The sequence below is a fragment of the Sinocyclocheilus grahami genome, unplaced genomic scaffold (genome assembly GCF_001515645.1).
Source record: "Sinocyclocheilus grahami isolate Dianchi unplaced genomic scaffold, SAMN03320097.WGS_v1.1 scaffold103.1, whole genome shotgun sequence".
Lineage (NCBI taxonomy): Eukaryota > Metazoa > Chordata > Actinopteri > Cypriniformes > Cyprinidae > Sinocyclocheilus > Sinocyclocheilus grahami.
Window position 1 is genome coordinate 275,604 of NW_015505282.1, and position 22,418 is coordinate 298,021.

Below are 22,418 nucleotides of genomic sequence, written 5' to 3' on the forward strand. Positions count from 1 at the left end.
GTGACAGACACAGTGATGAAGCTGGTATGTGTGCAGTACACCCATCCATGGTTAAGACAGCTGACTCCACTGTGATCTCTCTCTCACTCTATGTCACACAACTGCCAAATCACAAGGCCAAATCAGCCGCCAGGCCACCGGGAATTCTCCTGATGCTCCCGATGGCCAGTCCGGGCCTGCAATCGTGCAATGACAATAAAGTATTCAATTCAATTTCTAATTATTATTATATTATTATTATATGTTAAAAACAAATTATTGCTGCTTAATATTTATGTGGAAACCCCAAACTTTTAAATGATACTAGTTTAAGTAGAATTTCATCAATCAATTAATCAATCTTTTCAGTAAGTATGTTACAAAAATGTTACAAAATATTTCTATTTCAAATTCATGCTGTTCTTTTGAACTTTTTATTCAAATAATCCCGAATCATGGTTTCCACAAAAATGGTAAGTAGCAAAGACTGTTTCCAACATTGATAATAATAACCACTATTAATAATTTGGCACCAATAATAATGAATTAATAATCAACAAATCAGCCTATCATATGTGAGCAAATTCAGATTTGTCATCACAGAAATAAATTACATTTTAAAATATAACAGTTCTTTTAAACAGTAATACAATTTCACAATATACATATTTTACAGAATTTTTTGATCAAATATATCCCTTTTTGATGATTTATCAAAATAAACGACCAAAGTTTTGACCAGTAGTGTAAGATGATCCCCTTACAAATGGCCCTCTTCCTAAAATATAAAAGCAGCTATATTTTCATGCATAGACTGAAGATGTCACTTTCTCGAAACATTCTGCAGAAATCCCGCAGGATTTCCCAGACCTCAGTTTGACTCATTCAGAATTTGTTTGCTATCACACTGTAAATACCCAGGCCATTTTTGTGAGGTGTGTTAATATTCTGGGCCTGGTGAGTTTGGGACTCACTGCGCTCGCTGTTGCTGAAGGCTCCTCTGATGGATCCTCCGAGACGCATCTCTCCGTCCTGCAGGTCTTCCCACTCCAGATCTCTGACTGGGATGGGCTGCCGGTGAAGCTGATAGCACAGCTGCTCATTCTGGGTGACGGCCCGTGTGACCACCAACACGTCCTGAAACAGGAACACATGCAGCTTCTGCAGAAACACAGAGATGTGATTCAGTACAGAGTACAGCTCCTTAAAGGGTTAGTTGCCCCAAAAAGGGAAATTAGCCCACAAATGACTCACCCTCAAGTCATCCTAGGTGTATATGACTTTCTTCTTTCAGACGAATCCAGTCGGAGTTATATAAAAAATGGTCTTTGATCTTTCAAGCTGTTTAATGCCACTCAGCAGGTGTTGCATGCATCAGTCCAAAAGAAGTTAAATAAAAAGCACCCATCCATAATAAAAAGTGTCTCACACGGCTCTGGGGGGTGAACAAAGGCCTCCTGTAGCGAATCGATGCGTTTTTGTAAGAAAAATATCCATATTCAAAACGTAATAATCACTTTAATGTAGCTTGTGCTCACTGTTGTACACTGGAAGCCGCTCCGGGCAGATGACGTATGAGGTCAGCTTTGCACATGTGCTGCTCAGAAGTGACGCACGCGGAAACGCAGCACAGAGATCAAAACAAAATAATGGTCACTTATTAGAAGTACAAAACGAGGATTTGTAAAGAAGAATGTCGGAGGATTTCGATATAAGCCAAGAGGAGACTGGTTTTCCTTTGCTAAAGTAAGGAAATTTGCTTCCTTTGATCCTGTAAACAAACGTTGGTTTTCACGAGACTCACCGGCGCATGTGCAGCGCTGAACTCATACGTCATCCGCCCGGAGCTGCTTCTGTGTACAACAGTGAGCACAAGCTACATTAAAGTGATTATTACGTTTTGAATATGGATATTTTTCTTACAAAAATGCATCGATTCACTACAGAAGGCCTTTGTTCACCCCCTGGAGCCATGTGAGGCACTTTTTATTATGGATGGATGCTCTTTATTTAACTTATTTTGGACTGATGCATGCAACACTGCCATGACTGCCATGATACAGCACTCATGACTGCCATGATACAGCTTGAAAGATCAAAGACTATTTTTAATATAACTCTGACTGGATTCATCTAAAAGAAGAAAGTCATATACACCTAGAATGACTTGAGGGTGAGTCATTTGTGGGCTAATTTTCATTTTTGGGTGAACTAACCCTTTAATAGTGCTTGAGGCACATTTGTTCATTAACTTTTTTTAAGCTGCATAGCTTGTCACTGTAGCAGTGAAATGACTTCTCTAGGCAGGGAAGCCACCCTAACAAGCCCATGTACTGCATAAACTTATTTTATTTTGAAATCAAAATAGAAAGCATGAGAGAAAATATTTGTTTCATTGCCAATGTAAACATTTGTTCCTATTATTTTACATTTACATTTTTCTGCTTAATTCCTGAGTTATTTAGGACAGTGTTGCTACTGTCCCCCAGTCAGTTCAAAACTTTGCTATTTGTGAAGCCCTTCAAAGAATTTTCTAGAATCTGGTGATAAAACTGGCAAATTTTGACAATTTGTTTAACTGAACAGATTAATAATTCAATTGTTGCTTTTAAAAAATATCCAGATGAAAAACATCCAAAAGTTTAGACTTGTGTTTGGTTATTGATGGATTCTGAAAAATATAAAATAGTAATAGTGTAACACATATTTGTTCAGTCTGCAGTTTTTTAATTTAGTTGTACCGGTCAAAAATGAATTAAAACTTCAAGTTTTATTTAATGAAATATGAAACATTTGCATTTAAAAAAGCATGGAGGCTTAAATTATAGAAATGTACCACTCCACACATCTTCTTATTTAGGTTTGCCATGAAAAAAGCCATTTCATTTAGTCAGTTTATGACAAATGAGACTTTAGCTGAGAGATTAATCTTCGACTTAATACCAGTTTAATTGGAGGGTATTTCCAGCCACTTTGGGCTTCTCCGTCTGCCGACAAAGCTAGCTTACTGCGTTGGTGACGACGATTATGAAAACTGATAGCGATGATTGAATTTTTGAATTTCAAATCCTTAGCAATTGTGACAAAAAGTACCGTAACTAGTAACTAGCCATTTTTTTTGGATGGTAACTAATATTATTACTTAAATTGGTTACACTTTATTTTAAGGTGTCCTTGTTACAGTGTAATTGTACATTTGAGTACTGAGTAATATTAATTAGCTACATGTATTTACTATATGGTTAGGGTTAGGATTAGGTTTTACCTTACGGTTACTTGCATGTAATTATGCATGATTTATTATAGTTCTTACGGCTCCTCTGTTGTTCTTGAGCTCTCCGTGGCAGCTGAGGATCCGCGAGCTGTCGATCAGCAGATCTCTCTGACCACTTTCCACATACAGCAAGCGCTCTTTATAGTAACGGCACTCCGACTCGCCCGTCTGAGAGTTAATATCCGCCACGATGCTCTGGATCATGTTCATCTAAAGAGCAGTACAGAAACAAGACCACATACACAATAAGGACTTCGTTGGGCTCCAGGATGCATTTGGCAAATAACTTGTACAGTAGTAGTATAAGATGATATTTGACCCTGGAGCACAAATGCAGTCATAAGTAGCACAGGTATATTTGTAGCAATAGCCAACAGTATGGGTCAAAATTATAAATTTGTCTTTTATGCCAAAAATCATTAGGATATTAAGTAAAGATCATGTTCCATGAATATATTTTGTACATTTCCTACCGTAAATATATCAAAACTTAATTTTTGATTAGTAATATGTATTGCTAAGAACTTCAGTTGGACAACTTTAAAGGCGATTTTCTCAATATTTTGAATTTTTTATTTTTTTTCAAATAGTTGTATCTCGGCCAAATATTGTCCTATCCTCACAAAAAATTGACCATTTTGGGTTTTGTGGTCCAGGGTGAGATATTGTCTTGTGGCTCACAGCATGATGGAGGTGCTGGCGGTCGGGGTGGTCGTTCGGCGTGTGTTTGAGGATCTCTCGCAGCAGCAGTGGGTATTTGACCAGGCGACTGCGTGGGATGTCCAGGAAGCTCCAGAGGTCCAGTTTGCGGCTGAAGGGCGACTCCAGACAGCGCTGGAGGAAGTCATGCACCCGATGGTCCTGCTTCTTATGGTCCAGCAGTGCTTTGGCTGCCACCTGGTTACTGCAGTAACTGTTGTAGGTTTCAAGACAAGGGAGCTACAACCAGAAAGAGACGCAATCAGTGTCCAGTCCTGCTCTTGGAGGACTGCTGAGTTGTCTGGCTAATGTTCTACAGTGATATTACGAAGATATCTTTTATCTTAATTCATCTTTCTAAGAGGAAGGAAAGTCGGTCACACTTTTTATTAGGTGGCCTTAACTACTATGAACTTACATCAAAAAATAAGTACAATGTACTTATAAGGGATGGGTCAACAGTGTAATTATAAATGTAATAACAAATTAATTACAGATGTAATTACATACAGGTATAGTTAAAATATAATTACAATGTAAAAACATGTATGTACACAATAAGTGCATTGTATCACACCATACATTTTTGGAATCTGATTACGTAATAATCCAGATTACATGTAATCAGTTACTACCCAGCTCTGCTTGTCAGGACCAATGTATTTGTAATTTTCGGTTTAATGTGTTCAGTGAGGTCTGTCGGTGTGGACACAGAGTAAGTATCCTGTAGCTGTTGAGTTGTACAGTTGTACTCTCATTATAGTAGTGTATTATGGGATATCCAGTATGGTTTCACCTCAAATATTGCAGTGTCCTTTTCAGACACAGCCAATGATCCGAAAAGGAGATTTCATCCAAATGCATTGGCAGGTGAGACACCCCCCAAACACAACTTCGCAAATCTGAACAGATTTTTAAACACTAAGCATCATACACCTTCCATACATGGTTCCAGAGAAAAACTGGGCATCAAACACTGAGCAACTGAGGATCGCACACTACCAGACTTGCACACAAAACATGCTCCTCATTTCTAGGCACAAATATCAGCATCTGAAATAGTGTCATCTCTGTTCATCAGATGGAGGGAACTTCACACAGATGAATATATAGCACGGCAGTGAGAGGATCTTACCCAGTCTACTAGAATATGGCCCACGTGATCAGTCGAACCGTCCAGCTTTCTGGCCTCTCGGAGTCGACTCAGCAAATCTACAGGATCACAGAGAAACAGCTCAGTCTTTTGTCACCACTTCAGTGTGTGATGCAACCTATGATGCCGACAAAGCATTGGTCTATAATAAATGTTTTCATATTTCAATCAAAATTAATTTTGCTGTTTTTAGTAATTCAGGGAAAGGAGACAGTTTCATGTGAACTGGTCTACATTTATGCATTTAGCGGATGCACTAATACAAAATAACACACAATAAAACAGCATGAGCAATTATTCACAGAGCCAATAATATCTGCAGTGTATAATGCCACATTTATTAGACAGCTAGATTGGGAGACAAGCTAGAACAGATGAGATGCAATTGCATTGGTTTAGGGTTGTGTAGTATAGGGGTGTGCGATATTGACAAATAATAAGATCTAAGATTTTATCGATAACGATAATTAGACGATATTTAGCTGAGTGTGTTATTGTACTGGTATCTTAAATTGACTCCTAAAGTTTTTGATATTCTTCATATTCTATGTGCTGGTCAGTTTAGACTGACAGAAATTAATATTTTTCAGTAAGTTTAAATGGATTTTTACCTTTTATGGGCATTTTTACCTTTATAAAGCCATTTTTTCCTAAAAGTGTGCATTATCTTTTGAGTCAAATTCTTACATTTAATCAGTGAGTTAGAATAATAAGACATTTGGCCTGTTAAGCAAATGAAATCAGTATCAATAAAAATCATTTTTGCAATGCAGAGGAAACACAGAAGCTATGTCTGAAGTGGTATTTAGAGGTGTTTACACACTGTTTAATGCATTAACATTAAAACCTTGAACACTGATATTTGAAATTATATGAATAATAAAAAGATACTTTAAATGTGAAATTAAAACCGCCAGTAGGTGGCAGCAAGTCATTGTGAATAAGTGAGTCACTCACTGCGACTAAACCGAATCATTTCAATGAATGATTCATTCAGGAACGAAACACCGTCATACAGTGCTGTGCTGTGTTTTAAATTAATTTTGATGGCGAAATAGAGGAAAAACAAGAAATATGGTGTCTAAAACGTAAGTCTCTTAATTAACTTCTTGTTTATTGAATATTGAATCAATATCCCATTTGTAATCATGGTATTTTTTGGAGAAATAACAGCACTCTTTGTGTAAAATTGATTAACTATAAGAAGTTAAGTTATAGCCCACATGTCTTGAATTTGTGATCATTCTGAATGCATTTTGACCGAATCATACAGTGAAAGAACGCACTCTAGTCTAGACTTCACGTGATGCATGCGTGTGCTCTGTAGATGTGTTTTGAATGGTTTTTGCAAAATACTCGATAATGTCAAATCGCACATCGTAAAAACAACAATTACAATATTATCGCGGACAATATACAGGCTATATCGAACACCCCTAGCACTGGTTAAAGTTGTGATGGTTTCAGCAGTCTGGCTTATTTCATCAGAGAGGAACAGAGAGGGTGAAGGTTTTGGAAAGCAACTTTATGCCTCGTGGTGAAGAAACAACAGGGTGCTGATCTGATTTAGTTGCTCTGGCATGCGTTTATTGTGATCTTCTGTGCTCTCATCTCATAATAAAATCAACTTGTCATACTTAAACTAAAAATCAATATTCCATCTTCATTTGCTTAAGCAGTCGAGCGGTATCATGACTGGCTTACAGTACAATTTACATTTCTTTGTGTTCTGATCTGATGCTGTCGTGTCTAGTGGTCGACCGATATTGTTTTTTTGACAGCCGATGCCGATATCTTGGAAAGCAGGGTGGCCGATAGCCAATATAAAGCCGATATAATTTTATTTATATTTAAGACATCTGAAATCATTTGAAATGGATTAAAATAATTGTGTAAAATAAACATACTTGTACTTTAGAAGCCAATGTATTTTAAACAAATAAATAAATATTTAATACAAATCTAATTAAAAAGGAAGTAAACACTGTAACCAACAGGGCACTCAGTATTCTGGGAAGTCTGTGTGCATTGGGAATCTTTTTTTATTTTTTTAAAATAAAGCCAAGGTAACTTTATGTAATTTTATATACAGCACGCAATGAAAATGACACGGCGCATCTCCAGTGAAGCAGAACTCTCCTCCTGTCAGCATTCAATTCACACGGACTGACCGTCACGCAGAGCACACGCGATCATGCAGGATACACATGCACCCTTCACAAGATCTCAACTAGATTCGACTAAGTCTGCAAGGTTTGTGAAATTAAATGTTCATTAGTCATTAAAAGATTTAAATGATATAAACGAGTATTTGCTGAATGCTGACGGCAAATGAGAAAGTATTATAATGTTTGCCATTCTATTACTAATAATATTAAAGCAATCGTTATAATACTTTTTTGAATGCATTTTAATTCCTTTGTTTAACAGTTCAACCTGATTATTAGATAGACTTCTATCCATATTAGACAGAACTGAACGACGACAGGGAACAAGAAGGAGAATGTGAGCTGTGTGCACTCAGGTGCTGCCGTTCTCAGCGCCGTCAAAATAAAAGTCCCGCCTCGAACACATCGGGCAAACAGAAAAATTTATCAGCCAATGCCGATATTTGAAAAATGCCAAATATCGGCCAATATATATCGGCCTTGGTGATATATCGGTCAACCACTAGTCGTGTCCCATTGGATGAACAGATACTTATAGTGGGACATGTGTCATACAGATGAGAAGACACTGACTTCACGCTCACCTTCATGCAGTGGAATGAGGGAGTCCAGCGTGCCAAAGATCTGATTGAGTTCATGCTCGGTCATAATGGACAGCTTCAGCATGGGGTCACGATACGCCTGAGATGAGATCACACATCAGACACTCAAACCTACTCACGCAGAACTATACGGAAACGTTTAGAATCTGACTGGAAAACATGATAAGAATTAGAACAGAATGTAGAAACAGACAGCACACTAAATCATATGCTGGAACTTGCTGACTATGTTAATTATTATTTAAATAAAGAAACGTAAAATAAATAAATAAATAAATAGTTGAAATAAAATTTTAAGTGCAATACGACTGACATGTTGTCTGTTTCAAAGTGGTTCAGTTCACAGTAAACACCGACTTAAAGGTTTTCCCCCAAAACAAACATATAAAGTTTAATGTGACAGCAAATAATTTTTTTTGCAATTCATTTTTCAAGATTAATTTGTAATGAGCCAAAAAACATGCACATCACACCTCTGTTTATCAATTTGCACTGGCTACCAGTAGCTGCTCGCATAAAACATCTCTTCCATCTTTATTTGACCCTCTAACTCTAGCACTCTCTATTCTAATTCTATTCTTTATTTTAAAAAATTGCCCCTTTTTACACTCTACTCATTTACTAACTTCATTTACAAATAACTTTTTGTATTCTATCTACATTTACAAATAACTTTTTGTATTCTATCTATTTGTTTTCTTTTTATTTATTATACAATTAACAAACAAAAAAAACTTGCTACGTGTACTGTGTTAAGCTAACTGAGACTTGTTATAGCACTTGCATATCATTGCTCTTTTGTCGATTTTGATTGCTTCTATTGTCCTCATTTGTAAGTCGCTTTGGATAAAAGCGTCTGCTAAATGCAATGTAATGTAAACGTAAAATAGAAGTATTATAATTATCAAATTTATTCATTCTGGTGGATTTACGAGCCGGGCTAAAACCAGGACTCGAAGGTTTTCCTGCTGGGAAGAACAAAGTGTACCTTCTTGGCCAGCTTCAAGTCCTCAATCAGGTCCTGTTCTCCCTGAGACAGCTCAAAGATGGCCTGACGAACAGATGACAGGAAAGAAAGTAGCTTTAAAAATCACATAGGATGCATCTCGCAGACATACTGTAAATAGCATTTACCCATCTATAAATTTATAGTTTATGGATGCATTACTCTGTGGTAGTTTGTCCAAGTCAAAAGTCTATCTATCCCCGTGTGACTATATGATATCTGTGGTGCATGGGATAAATTATGCACCAAAGATATACACAGATTTTAGATTTCAGCTGAATAGGAGACTGGCCTGACCACAAGTTTTCATTTTTTCATTTAATTTCTGAAGGCCCACTGAGCAGTCAGAGTGTGTTTGGACGGTGGTGTCCAAAGTCACCTCTTGTCTCTTGATCTCTGTGGAGGACAGCATATGTCCCAGGCCCAGGTCGAAAGTCTCGCTCCACAGCTTGCTGTCGCGGCGTTTGGTGATGGCTGGTGCGATCTGCTTGGCCCACGGCCGCGGAGCCATGATCTCCGGCCTGCAGTCGCTGCGGAAGCTGATGGAGCGCTGAGGAGAAAAACTGTTCAATCAACTCCTCCATTTAAGAAAACAATCACTTCATATGACAGGCTAAGATCTCTTATGTTCTGATGAACACTAAGCTGTGCCTAAAAACTAAAACTAGTACGGCAAACTTTGACAAGCTCAAATCTCAACAGTATCAAAGCTGTATTTAACACGGGTTACTGGAGCAGATCCTGCAGTCGGGCTGTACCTGCAGCGTCTGTCCGATGCGTTTGAGCGGAGCAGCTTTGACTGGAGGGATGAGACTCGCCAGAGACGTCACTCGAGACAGAGGCTTCACACGCTTGCTGCTGGGCTCCTGAAGATCACAAACACACACACCAGGTGAACACAAACACCTGCAGCTCGCTTGAGGCTTCAGAGAAAATCTCCCTGCGGCATAATGTGATGCATACGCAACTAAGACTGTGATTAAAATGTTTCTGGAAGTCTTTGTCTTACAGTCATAGATGTCTCTGATTCAATAGTTGCCTCTAGCTATGGAAACTCTTGATTTACAATCCTTCTTGAGTGGTCCAATGGATGTTGCATGCATTGTAAAATTATTTTGTCATAGAACAATTTCAGTTTCCTATCTAGTCCTTCAATGTTCATGTACCTTGTACTGTGCACTAGCTATGACCCTGCTGAGCTGACATATTCCATAAATATCGATAACCAAAATTAGTTGTGGGCCGTGACGCAAACTGGTGGTTTTGGAATACAATCGCTTGTAAAACAAGGTTGTAAAACAATTAAATTTGTCAAGCAACCTGATTAACAATAGTTGGACCACTCAAAATTAAATGACCCCTATAACAAATATTTTCTATGTGATTCTTGTCGTGCATAAATTTGGAAATGTATAACTGTGTGAATAAAAAGGTCTCAAAATGTGTAGTTTTAGTCCGGTGTCCATTGCTTACAATCTCAGCTCTTACAACACTAACAAGACTAGACAATTATCAAGATTCAGGACTGAAATGAGGCTAGTGTCTGTTCATCTGCACAATCAGCAGGGAGCCTTCTCATATCTGTGTAGGACTGTCATGCTGGAGTCTGGAGTGCACACACACACACTCACTCACACACACACACACACGTCATAGAAATCCACTGCTTTAGTACACACTTTTTGGTTCTTTATTGGTACAGCCAAAAAAATTTAATGAAATGATAAATAAATAAACGAGAACCTTGAGAATGAAAGGTGTTTCATGTGCAAAATAAAAAAAACGAAAAGAAAAAAAAAACTATTATGATTACGATTTTGCTGTCAGATGTGGCCAAAGAAAGTTTCTGCCAGATCTATCAACAGACATTTCTGTCCCTAAACTATAATTAACTAAACCCATATAGACACTTGTAGGTCTCATGCTAGGTTTTATAAACTAATATGTGAAAAAAGCAGCCTGAATGTATTCAGTACATAACCAAACTGCAGAAGCTGTGAGTTGCAGATGTGGACAAACTCCTCTGACTCTCTGAGGTTTGCTAATATGATTCTGCCTTATTTGACCAGATGCATAATTGTAGATATGGCTACTGGCCAAATGTTCATCCCTGCACTATAATAGGATTGCTCAATATTTGATTATGTAGGTCTGAATGTGCCTCCCAGACATGTGGCCTGATTTGTACGGGATCAATGGATATGTATCATGCTTCATTGAGGAATTTCGCTGGTGCATAAAACTGCTTCAAACTACAACCGAATCCTTTGAGATGTTTAGAAAAAGACATCGGGATTAATAAGAACATGAGAAGACTCATTTATTTAAAGGGGTCATATAATGCTACATGCACTTTTACAAGTCATTTGAACTGAAATGTGTGTTGGCAGTGTGTGTACACAACCACCCTAAAATGATAAAAATCCACCCAGTGGTTTTTTGTTAAAGGGGTCATATGATGTTGCTAAAAAGAACATTATTTTGTGTATTTGGTGTAATGAAATGTGTTTATGCGGTTTAAGGTTCAAAAGACACATTATTTTCCACATACTATACATTATTGTTTCTCGTCTATGCCCCGCCTTTCTGAAACGCGTTGATTTTTACAAAGCTCATCGGTCTAAAAAGCGAGATGTGCTGTGATTGGCCAGCTATCCAGTGCGTTGTGATTGGCCGAATACCTCAAGCGTGTGACGGAAATGTTACGCCCCTCACCATATTGTGATGATGCCCTGTCAGGCCGGAACGATGATTCAAAAACATTCAAACCCATTATAAACGAGGAATTTGTTGCATCTAGTGGGGACATAATTATGGTTTATAATTACTTATACTGTCTTTTTACAGTATAAGTAAACATAAAACCATATCTGCATTTGTGATCGGAGAAATGACAAACAACAAGTGCTACTCTACACTGCCCAAAACTCGCGTTTGAATCATCAGTGGCAAATTCTTTAAATATAAAAAAAAAAACTTACTTACAGTCTGTGAGTCAGAACAGCCGGCATTGTAGTCTACTCTACCAGGATCAGGAAACGTACTCCATAAAATGTGCTGCACACATTTGAATACTTGGGTTGAAGTGTTCTGGAACAGTGTTGTAAATACAACTTAACCACTGATTTCTAGTCGTGTTCATTTTTGGAAGACCAAACAAAGTAGTTTTGCTTTCACAACGAAACACAGCGTCACACACGGCGGCCTAGAGTGGGTGGTGGCGGCCTAGAGTGAGCAGAGGCGGCGGGCTTGAGAATGGCACGGCCAGCGGATTCGACGAAGGAGCGCCAGGACGGCTTGCGGCAACAACATGTGACGACCCCGGGCTGGGCTCCGCTTCGTCCACGGTGAAAGCCAATCCAGCGATCTACAGCGCAAAGTTGTTGTATTTCCTCAGCAACCAGCACGGATCAGCTCCAGCCATGACGAAGTGTATATCATCCTCTTTTGGAAGACCAAACAAAGTAGTTTCGCTTTCACAAAGAAATACACAGTGCCTTCACGACATGGCGGCGGCAACAACAATACTACAGCAAGAATAAAAGTTACGCCTTCTTTCTTTGCGTGAACATTTGGGCTTCAAATCTTCCCACATAGTGACGTAGACATGTGGGGGCATGTTAGAACGAGCCGTTTTAGGTAGCTGTGGCTGACTCTTAACTTTTATAAAGAATATGTCTTTGGATTTGAGCCTTTAGTCTTTGCAACTTTACAGATCTTCTTTATGCACCAAGAGCTTGTAACACTCCAAAGAGAAAGGAAAAAATTAAAATCACATTATATGACCCCTTTAATCTACTAAAATCTTTCTCAAATCGAGCCGATCTCAGATGCCTGTCTGTGTGACCTCACACAGACAGGCCCCTCCCACGATAGTTTGATTGACAGTAGCGTTTCAGCACAGACTGGACTGGTGTCTTACCTTAGACCCGCCCCCAAGAGTGAGCTGTTATCAGTCCGCCATTGTTTCACCGCTGGAGCAGTTGTAGACAAGAATGACACTTGAGCGGTTGAGGTGTTCTGTTGTTGGATGTAATAATAAACATAGCAGTCGTCGTTTACTCCTGACATCTGAAGACGCAGTGGATTATGTTTGTTTTTGAGGGGAATACGCCCCCGATCTACATAAATGCGTCTATGTTCACGCGAATCATTCGTGATCCAGCTTCACCTACAGAAGAAGTGTGTGTAAGGTTTTTTTAACGAATCTTGGCAAATCGCCTTTCCTAATAATGTGCTAATTAGCAAGTTTCACGATGAATGCAGCTAAAGTAAACAGTCTCTCTGAGAGCAGCTTGGAAGAGAGGGGCGGGGTCAGCAGAGCTCATTAACATTTAAAGGAAAATGCTACAGATGCTCCGACAAAATGCTCCGCTCACTCTAGCCCGCCGGCCTCCGCTCACTCTAGCTTGCCGGGCTTTACAAACCAAACTTTATTACAAACCAAATAAACCAGCTCCAAAAGGAATTGCAACATTACAAATTTAATAGAGGCAAGAAATTATACAATCTCAGAGCTTATGAACGACACCAAAACTGCAGCTAGACTCCAGGTCTCCCAAGAGTCAGGAAAGAAAAACCCTTTTTCATACGTAATATAGGGGAAAACACTGGCTTGTTGCCTGGTGAATTTTTAAATGTGCAAAAAAGTTTGCAATTCCAGTAAGTTTACACAAAATATTTATAACAGTACTGATGACTTAAAAAGTAAAATCTAATTCCACATATCCTCCATAAAAAGTCTGTAAAATTAGGGATATAATGTTTTCTGTCAGGATATAGGGACATAAAAAATTACAGCTAGTGTATAATCTGTTTTTATGGATTTTTTTTCTTTCAGCATTTTCTTAGAATTATTATCTAGTGTTTTTGCTGTGAAAACCACTGGATGTCCAGCATTCTCATATAGAGAACTCTTACAAAGAAAATGCTTAATGCAATTTAATGACATTAGATGACAAAAAACACTTATTAATAAAACATACAACATATATGTGACCATGGACCACAAAACCAGTCATAAAGGTCAGTTTTTTTAAATTGATATTTATACATCATCTGAAAGTAAATAAATGAAAAAAAAGCTCTCCATTGATGTATTGTTTGTTAGGATAGGACAATATTTGGCTGAGATGCAACTATTTGAAAATCTGGAATCTGCAAAAAAATCTAAATATTGAGAAAATCTCCTTTAAAGTTGTCCAAATGAAGTTCTTAGCAATGCATATTACTAATCAAAAATTAAGTTTTGATATATTTTCTGTAGGAAATGCATTTCCTACATTTGGCATAAAAGAAAAATGTATAATTTTGTCCCATACAATGTATTTTTGGCTATTGCTACAAATATACCCCAGCGACTTAAGACTGCTTTCGTGCGCCAGGGTCAAATATTACTACATTGCAATTCTAAGCATTTTCTTCAGTGTTTTTCTTTACAATGGTTTACAATGGTTAAACTTTGTACTGTTCATTCTCTGTTTGCTATATGCTATTGCACATTAAGCATACTAAACAAAAAAGGTGATGGTAATTTCTAGTACATTTTAAGTTTCGTAAATAGATTTTTTTTAGAAGTGTATAAATTTAGTTCCCTCCTGGTGGAATGACCTGCCCAACTCAATCAGAGCAGTCCTTAGCCATCTTCAAGAAACGACTAAAAACACATCCGTTCCACCTTTATTTGACCCTCTAACTCCAACACTTTCTATTCTATTTTAATTCTACTTTATCTATATTTATCTTCTTTTTTTATTAAAAAAAAAAACACTAGCTTTCTATTTTTTCTATTCTACCTACTTGTTTTTCTTTGTGTGTGTGTGTATATATGTATATATATATATATACACACACACACAATATATATATATATATATATATATATATATATATATATATATACACACCTTGCTACGTGTACTGCGTTAGGCTAATCAAGATTTGTAATTTCCACTTATATATCTTTGCTCTTTTGTTAGTTTTGACTGCTTTTATTGTCATATTGTCTTGTATTGGATAAAAGCGTCTGCTAAATGACTAAATGTAAATATAAAGCAGCATTAACTGAACTGTGCTAAGAGAAGCAGTTAACCAGTCAGTAATTAGACTGATTTAAGTTTTACTAAGCGCATCTTCAGTCTGGCTTTCTGGAAGTGCACATAAAGCAGTAACAGTTCTCAGCTTCAGACATGATTCAGGTTGTGATAATCTGCAATCTGCAGTGATTCAGTGAATGATTCAGAGCAAAGACTCCAATTCAGTCTGATTCACCAATCATTCAATAAAAAAACTAGGGCTGTCAAACAATTAATCGCGATTAATCGCAGCCAAAATAAAAGTTTTTGTTTGCATAATATATGTGTGTGTACTGTGTATATTTATTATGTATACACACACACATGCATGTATATATTTTGAAAATATCTACATGTCTACATTTATATAATTTATATTTAATATACAAATATAAAATTTTTCTTAAATATATACATGCATGTGTGTGAATTTATATATACATAATAAATATACACAGTACACACACAGATATTATGTAAACAAAAACTTATTTTGGATGCGATTAATCGCGATTAATCATTTGACAGCACTAAAAAAAACATACACAAACTGAGTGATCTGTTAACAAAAAGGACAGTGCATTGTGCTGTATATGCTTTTGCATGTGAAGTCAGCAGGGCAACAAAATGTATTATTATTTATCATCATCATAGTATGTGCCTAAAAAGCATAGCACTTCATACACAATTACTTTTTTGTCCAGTCAACTAGATTATATCAGCTCTTTGGGCCACTATAGTGGTTTAAACACACTTTGAATAAAAAGCTGCCTTCACACTAAAATCAGAGTCTGTTTAACTCAAAAAACCAAACTACAAACAACAGGACAGCAAGATAAAAACATCAGTAGTAGTAGTAGCCTAGGAGTTTCTCAGCCTCACAGCAGCCATGCATCTGGACACACAACACAGCACAAACATTAGCAGTCTGTGAAGAAATGATGCCGAAAAACCCAGCGCTGACCTCCAGATGCACAAACCACATCAGAAGCAGCCAAACACCACAAACATCTGCTAACCTTCACCACACTGAAGCATGTGATGAAGCCCGACCAAACCTGACTTCTGCTTCTGGAGGAATAAAGTAAGTCACACAAGTCACGATTCAAACATTCAAGCTCCTTCATCCAGTCAATGTGACTATAAATACACTGCTTTCAGGATTTTACACAAATCAGGCACACGTCTTAATTTTTTAACAATGTATTTGTGACAATACACCACAGCAGTATTCAAAACAACTCACATAAAGCTCTGCATGTAAACAAATAGCCTACACACATTTAGAAGCCACAACAGTGCAAAGCAGCAAACTAGCCTACTGGCTACATTTTAGTATAACATTTTTTAAATTAAATAATACTGAATAAAAACGCTTGCTCGCGAATAATGTACGTATTCATTATTATTACTCTGGTCAGTAGTAGTAATGAGAAAGATAACTAGTGTTATTCCGTCAGCTGTGTTCATCAGCTCTGTCGGTCTCACCTGCGACTCGTCCCCGCGGCCGCTCGCGCGTTTGATCAGCAGGTAAAGGGGGTAACCCTTCGCCACCATCCTGATCCTGACGCTCCTGACGCGAGGCGACACACGCGCTGCTCTGAGGACTACAGCAGACAGAGAGACAGCGAGAGACCTGCGTCTGCTCGCGGGGGCGGAGAGTAGGCTGGGAGCTGAACATAAGCTACAGCAGAGGAGCTCCGTGAACGAACGGGATTTATATTCGCCTTAGTTAACGCCAACTGAAAATAATTAGATACATGTGCGTTTCCTCAGCATATAGGCCTGTTATTTGAAGTTCACGTCAAGTCAACTTTAATACAGATTTGTATTCCTTCAGAGGAAAAAACAGTGCTAGCAGGCAATAAAATAATGTTAAAGGTTACGTAACTGCTGTATAAACCGCTAAGACTTCTATTTATAAACCATGTAACTCAGATATTTGATCAAGTCCAATTAAAATGCAGTTCAAATATTACAGCTGTTCTTGAGTCTTCTTGGCTGTTATATTTTTAAGGTTGTCAAACTGGGGGCCACACACAGTGAATTGTTGGGGGTCCTGGGAAAGCTGAGAGAAAAACACATACACTCTTAAAAATAAAGGTTCTTTATTGGCATCGATGGTTCTATTAAGAACCTTGAACATCCATGGAACCTTTCAAATGCAGAAAAGGTTCTTTTACAGTCAAAAAAGTTTCTTTAGACTTTTAAAATGTTCTTCACAATGGTTCTTTTAGGAACTGTTCACTGAAAGGTTCTCTGTGGAACCAAAAATGGGTTTTCTATGGCATCGCTGCAAAAAGGAACCTTTATTTTTAAGTGTAGTAAAAGGAATATAAAACAAATAAATAAATAGAACAATAAAACTAAATAAATAAAAAAGAATAAAGCACATACAAATTTAAATAAAGATTTAAATAAATAATAAATCTAACAGTACAGTACTATAGTGAGTAGAATGAAAGAAATGTAGTAGAAACATAATATTAAAAAGAAAAAAATATATATAAATCAAATAAGGACATTTAATAAATAAAAATAAGAGTAAGACAGCTAAACTAAATAAGATTAAACAAAATAAAGAATAAAAAACAAAATCAATCAAAGATTAAAATGTATAATTAAAAACAGACTTAAATAATACATCTAACGAAACAGTATAAGTGGGAAAATTCATGTAATGGAAAAGAGGCTAAATATTTTCCAAATAATATTTTATACATATAATTATAAATTTTTCACATAATAAATTGGGTCTTTACAAACAAAGATATATCTGATTTTGGTCACTCTTTATTTTAAGGCCCAATTCTCACTATTAACAAACCATTAACTATGACTTTTTCCTCAATAAACTCCTAATTTTGCTGCTTATTAATAGTTAGTAGTTATTGGGTTTAGGTATTGGGCAGGATTAGGGATGTAGAATATGGTCATGCAGAATATATGCTTTATAAGTACTAATAAACAGCCAATATGTTAATATAGGCATGCTAACAAGCAACTACACTCTTAAAAATAAAGGTTCTTTATTGGCATCAATGGTTCCACAAAGAACCTTTAACATCCCTGGAACCTTTTCATTCCACAAAAGGTTCTTTACAGTGGAAAACGGTTCTTTAGATTATTAAAATGTTCTTCAAAAATGGTTCTTTTAAGAACTGTTCACTGAAAGGTTCTTTGGGGAACCAAAACTGGTTCTTCTATGGCATCGCTGTGAAAACACCCTTTTGGAACCTTTATTTTTAAGAGTGTATAAGTCACAATTGGTCCCTATACTAAAGTGTTACCCTGATTTTTTTTTATTTTCAGGATGTGGGTCCCTTTAGGGGTCTGTGTGATCTACAGGTTTTTAAACCCCTGTTTCTGTGCACTCTAAAAAATGCTGGGTTAAATACAACCCAGTGCTGGGTAAAATAGGGACAAACCCAGCAATTGGGTTGTTTTGACCCAGCGGCTGGGTTACTACTAGGGCTGGACGATATATTTCTTAATTTCGGTCGATACGATATAATTCCGATATCGATATGATAATTTTTATTTATCTGAAATAGAAATCTTTTGTAACATTATAAATGCCTTTATCATCACTTTTGATCAATTTTAAGCATCCTTGCTAAATAAAAGTATTAATTTCTATAATTTCTTTCCCAAAAAAATAATAAAAATTATACTGAATGGAATAGTGTATAATGTTAATAAAGCTTTTTATTTCAAATAAATGCTGATCTTTGGATCTTTCTATTCATCAAAGAATCCTGAAAATTTTTTTTACTCAACTGTTTTAAATATTGATAATCAGCAAATCAGCATATTAGAATGATTTCTGAAGGATCATGTGACACTGAAAAATCATATCACCGTTATTGAACAAAATTATATCGCGATACATATTGATATTGAATTATTGTCCAGCCCTAGTTACTACCCAGAAGGTTGGGTCAAAACAGCCCAATTGCTGGGTTTGTCCCTATTTTACCCAGCACTGGGTTGTATTTAGCCCAGCATTTTTTTAAGAGTGTGAGCAGCAGCAGGAAACGCGGTCCAGTTTGAGGGGTTTTGCTCAGTCCCGGCCGGGCGGTTCCTGTGATTGTGCTGCTATCAGGCGTGGGGAAGTGACCGCTCAGATGAACGCCAGCCAAAACACTGACAGTAAACAAACAGTCACCTTTGACATTCCCTCAACGAGGTGCCACTCAAATAATCCCAAACCGCTCCTGAGTGCTGCTGGTGACCCGCAGCTTCTGACCTCTGTCACCTACAGTTTTCACACACGCTTCTGTGGCCACGACAGTCATTAATGAAGTGACCCAGTTCTCGCAGACCTCAGACAAAACCACGGGCTGAGGGTTTCATATTTTAGTACTTTCAATCCTGAGATGAGTCTTATTAAAATTATTCAGTACATAAAGGAAATGGCTAAAGCATGCTGACAGGAAAAGAAGTTTCATAAATGCATTTTGCCATCATCCTTCTGACTGTCACTGCATTGAAAAGATTCTGTGAAAACCACTGATACAGAAATCACATATCATTGTCATTTCCTGCAGCAACAATCGTCTGTTGTTCATAATTGTTGATGTTGGATTTCAACATGAGAGAATAGGTGTTATTAAAGGGACAGTTCGTGTCGTTCCAAACCTGGATGAGTTTCTTTGTTCTGTGGAACACAAAAGAAGATATTCTGTAGAATGTTGGTAACCAAACAATTTTGGATCCCATTGACTTCCATAGTATTTTTATTATCTGAAAAAGTTAACAACATTCCTCAAATATCTTCTTACTTTATGTGTTTCACACAACAAAGAAAGCCATACAGGTTTGGAACGACATGAAGGGGTGTAAATGATTGAAAATTAATTTCCATTTTTGGGTGAACGGGTTAAAAGGTTTGTATTGACGTGCTGTGGTTTCGAGAGAGAATGTGTTATGTATTCAGTGCTAAACTAAAGGAGCCCTTTTTAGTAGATCTGATTTCATTCAGAAATGAGAAGGATTGTACCACTCAGAACTGCTCAGATTCATGATGAAACTCAAACACAAAAGCTTTACTGAGCTTAATTTGCAATGCTGCCTTAAATGTGGCCAAAAGTAAGATTTTGTAGCAGGTTTTATGTAGGGATCACTTTTATGGCATACTTTTAAGTAGGCAGCTCACCAGGGTTTGTCTTCATTGAAGACAAGAAAAAGCACAAACCACAGTGATTTAATTGCTAATCAGTAATAATCTAATCACACTCAGGCAAAAGTAGAAAAAAATCAATGAGTCTAACTGACAAAGTGATGAAATCTTAGCCAAATCTTATGTAGATAGACACCATGCCATTTCTTACAAAAAAGTAATGTAATCAAGTGTGCTGTTAGTATTTATCTTTTAAATGAACAAAAATAAATAAATTTAACTTTCATTCGTTTTACTACTGATACTTTCATTCTATTGCACTGTAGTTGTGTTTATTCTTTTGATATAGAGTAGCCTATGAAATTTATATATATATGTTAATAAAACAAAGATTACATTTTGCAAGACAATACTACTTGGGTCTTTCTACTTAAAAATGTCATGTTTAATTCTGTGTTACTTGCTGTGTCATACTTTGTCAGAGTATTTTTATTTTGGAAAGCTTTTACTTCATAATATTATACTTTTTACTAAATTTATATTTCATAAAAACATATGAAGACTTCAAATGTCAAAACCTTTAAGTCCGACAGAGATTTTTCTTTTAAATTAGTATTTTTAAAAGGCTTAAAACTAATAAAAAGCTATTAGTCAGTTATTCAATGCTTTGTTTTCAAAAATGTCTAATGCTATTTTCATAGAAACTGATAATTTTTTTTATTTAAAAGTCAAAATCTAGGATGGACTTTTGCATCTGAAGTCTTCATATCATTCCTTGTTATTTTGAACTGAAGAAACCAGATTTAGTTCCAGTTCCAATTAACCTGTTGAATTGGTTCACAAATCAGACAATGCATTTGGGAAGCTGACTGATCTGCATCTCCATGATCTGTTCAAAATGAGCCAAGAACTGTGATATTGTCTGCACTCAAATGGAACAAACGTCTAACTATCACTACTAACTAAAGAAAGGGAATTTTAGTGTTGATTTTTGTAAATGAAAATCAACTGAATATGCTGTAAAAGCGTAAACTGTTTAAGTCAATTAAAATGCTTGAATGTGGACACTTTTTACTTTAAATACTTTTGATACATTAAAAATATATTTTTTTGTACTTTTATTCCAACTCTATTTCACTACCAATTCGTACATATTTTATGAGGTGGCTACTTTGTACTAATTTGTATGACCTCACTCGTACGATTTTGTACGATTTGTCTAGACCCAGTGACGGATAGATTTAGGGGCGGGGTTAGGGGTGGGTCATTCGTACAAATTCATACGAATTGGGGAACTCGTAAAATACATACGATTTAGCAAAAATCATACAAATTTGTACGAGTGAGGTCATACGAATTAACCACCTCATTAAATATGTACAAACTGCCATGAGATAGGGTTGTTTATTCAAATAAAATTGAAAATGAGTACTTTTACTGGATTAATATTTTGTGCACATTTACTCAAGTACTTGATGGGTGTATTTCATCCACTACTGATGTCCCACAGAACAACTGGCCCAATATAGACAAAATATCATGACATAAGACTTCCAGAAAAATCATTATGATCTTTCAAGTGCTTTCTGTTCCTCCATGTGCTTCACTTTTACTATAGTTTACTATAACAGCGGTTTACACGTGGGTGTGATGAATAAAGTGGCTGAGTAAAGTTTCTTCCAGCGAACTCCACAGACTGATCCTGACACAGTGACTCACAATGACAATGTCACAACACACAGTCATCGGACAGTTGTCATCACAAATGTTATTGTGCTTCATCGGATCCAAACCATTCTGTAAACCATTCTGCTCCATTTCCAATGTGTTTTCCGGCATAGCCGATGACGCAGATGACAGTAAAACACCTCAAGATGTTTACTTTTGACAGGGTCTCCTACAGGGGTGCTTTGCCGGACAGTAGTTCTAGACTAAAATGGCCCTTCAAACCAGATGAACAGAAATCTGCTTTTTCTCTCATGGTTTTAAGTAGTCTTTGACTTTTAGAGTTTAGAGTTTAATAGGCTGATTTCCTGGAAGAAGACTAGAGAACTTTATATATAACAAAACTAATTATAATAATAATAAAAATGCTGCAAAACAGCTGATTGCAAGTATTTATGCATGAATTCTTTACAAACATTTCCTTTTCTTTTATGCCACAGCTGATGTGTGCAGTTTATTTTGCTTGCTTTAAAAAAGTTTTCTCTTGTTCAGTAAAGCTTTTTTTCTGCCATTGTTTTCCTTGGAGTTCCATACAATTTTATGCTTTTCTTGGTTCATTCCATGTTTTATAGGCAACCTCTGCCATGCTAATTCATATCAGCACAGTTGGTTTTAA

The 22,418-nt window shown here is 36.7% G+C and overlaps 1 protein-coding gene across 2 annotated transcripts in view; it reads right to left on the minus strand.

Annotated features, from left to right (window-relative positions):
• The window catches only part of arhgef3 (Rho guanine nucleotide exchange factor (GEF) 3), a 65,301-nt gene that overhangs the window by 2,864 nt on the left and 40,019 nt on the right, over positions 1–22,418 (minus strand). Inside the window, exons 1-9 of one of the 2 annotated variants that reach the window (XM_016276498.1) lie at positions 16,444–16,755; positions 9,640–9,747; positions 9,261–9,431; positions 8,864–8,926; positions 7,858–7,954; positions 5,088–5,164; positions 3,935–4,192; positions 3,293–3,463; positions 954–1,140 (exon numbers count right to left, since the gene is read on the minus strand). In XM_016276498.1, the coding sequence (XP_016131984.1) occupies positions 954–1,140; positions 3,293–3,463; positions 3,935–4,192; positions 5,088–5,164; positions 7,858–7,954; positions 8,864–8,926; positions 9,261–9,431; positions 9,640–9,747; positions 16,444–16,512 (1,201 nt within the window). In that variant the 5' untranslated portion in view covers positions 16,513–16,755. Of the gene's footprint in view, positions 1–953; positions 1,141–3,292; positions 3,464–3,934; positions 4,193–5,087; positions 5,165–7,857; positions 7,955–8,863; positions 8,927–9,260; positions 9,432–9,639; positions 9,748–16,443; positions 16,756–22,418 lie in introns of those variants that run through there. The other variant, XM_016276497.1, reaches the window with a different exon arrangement.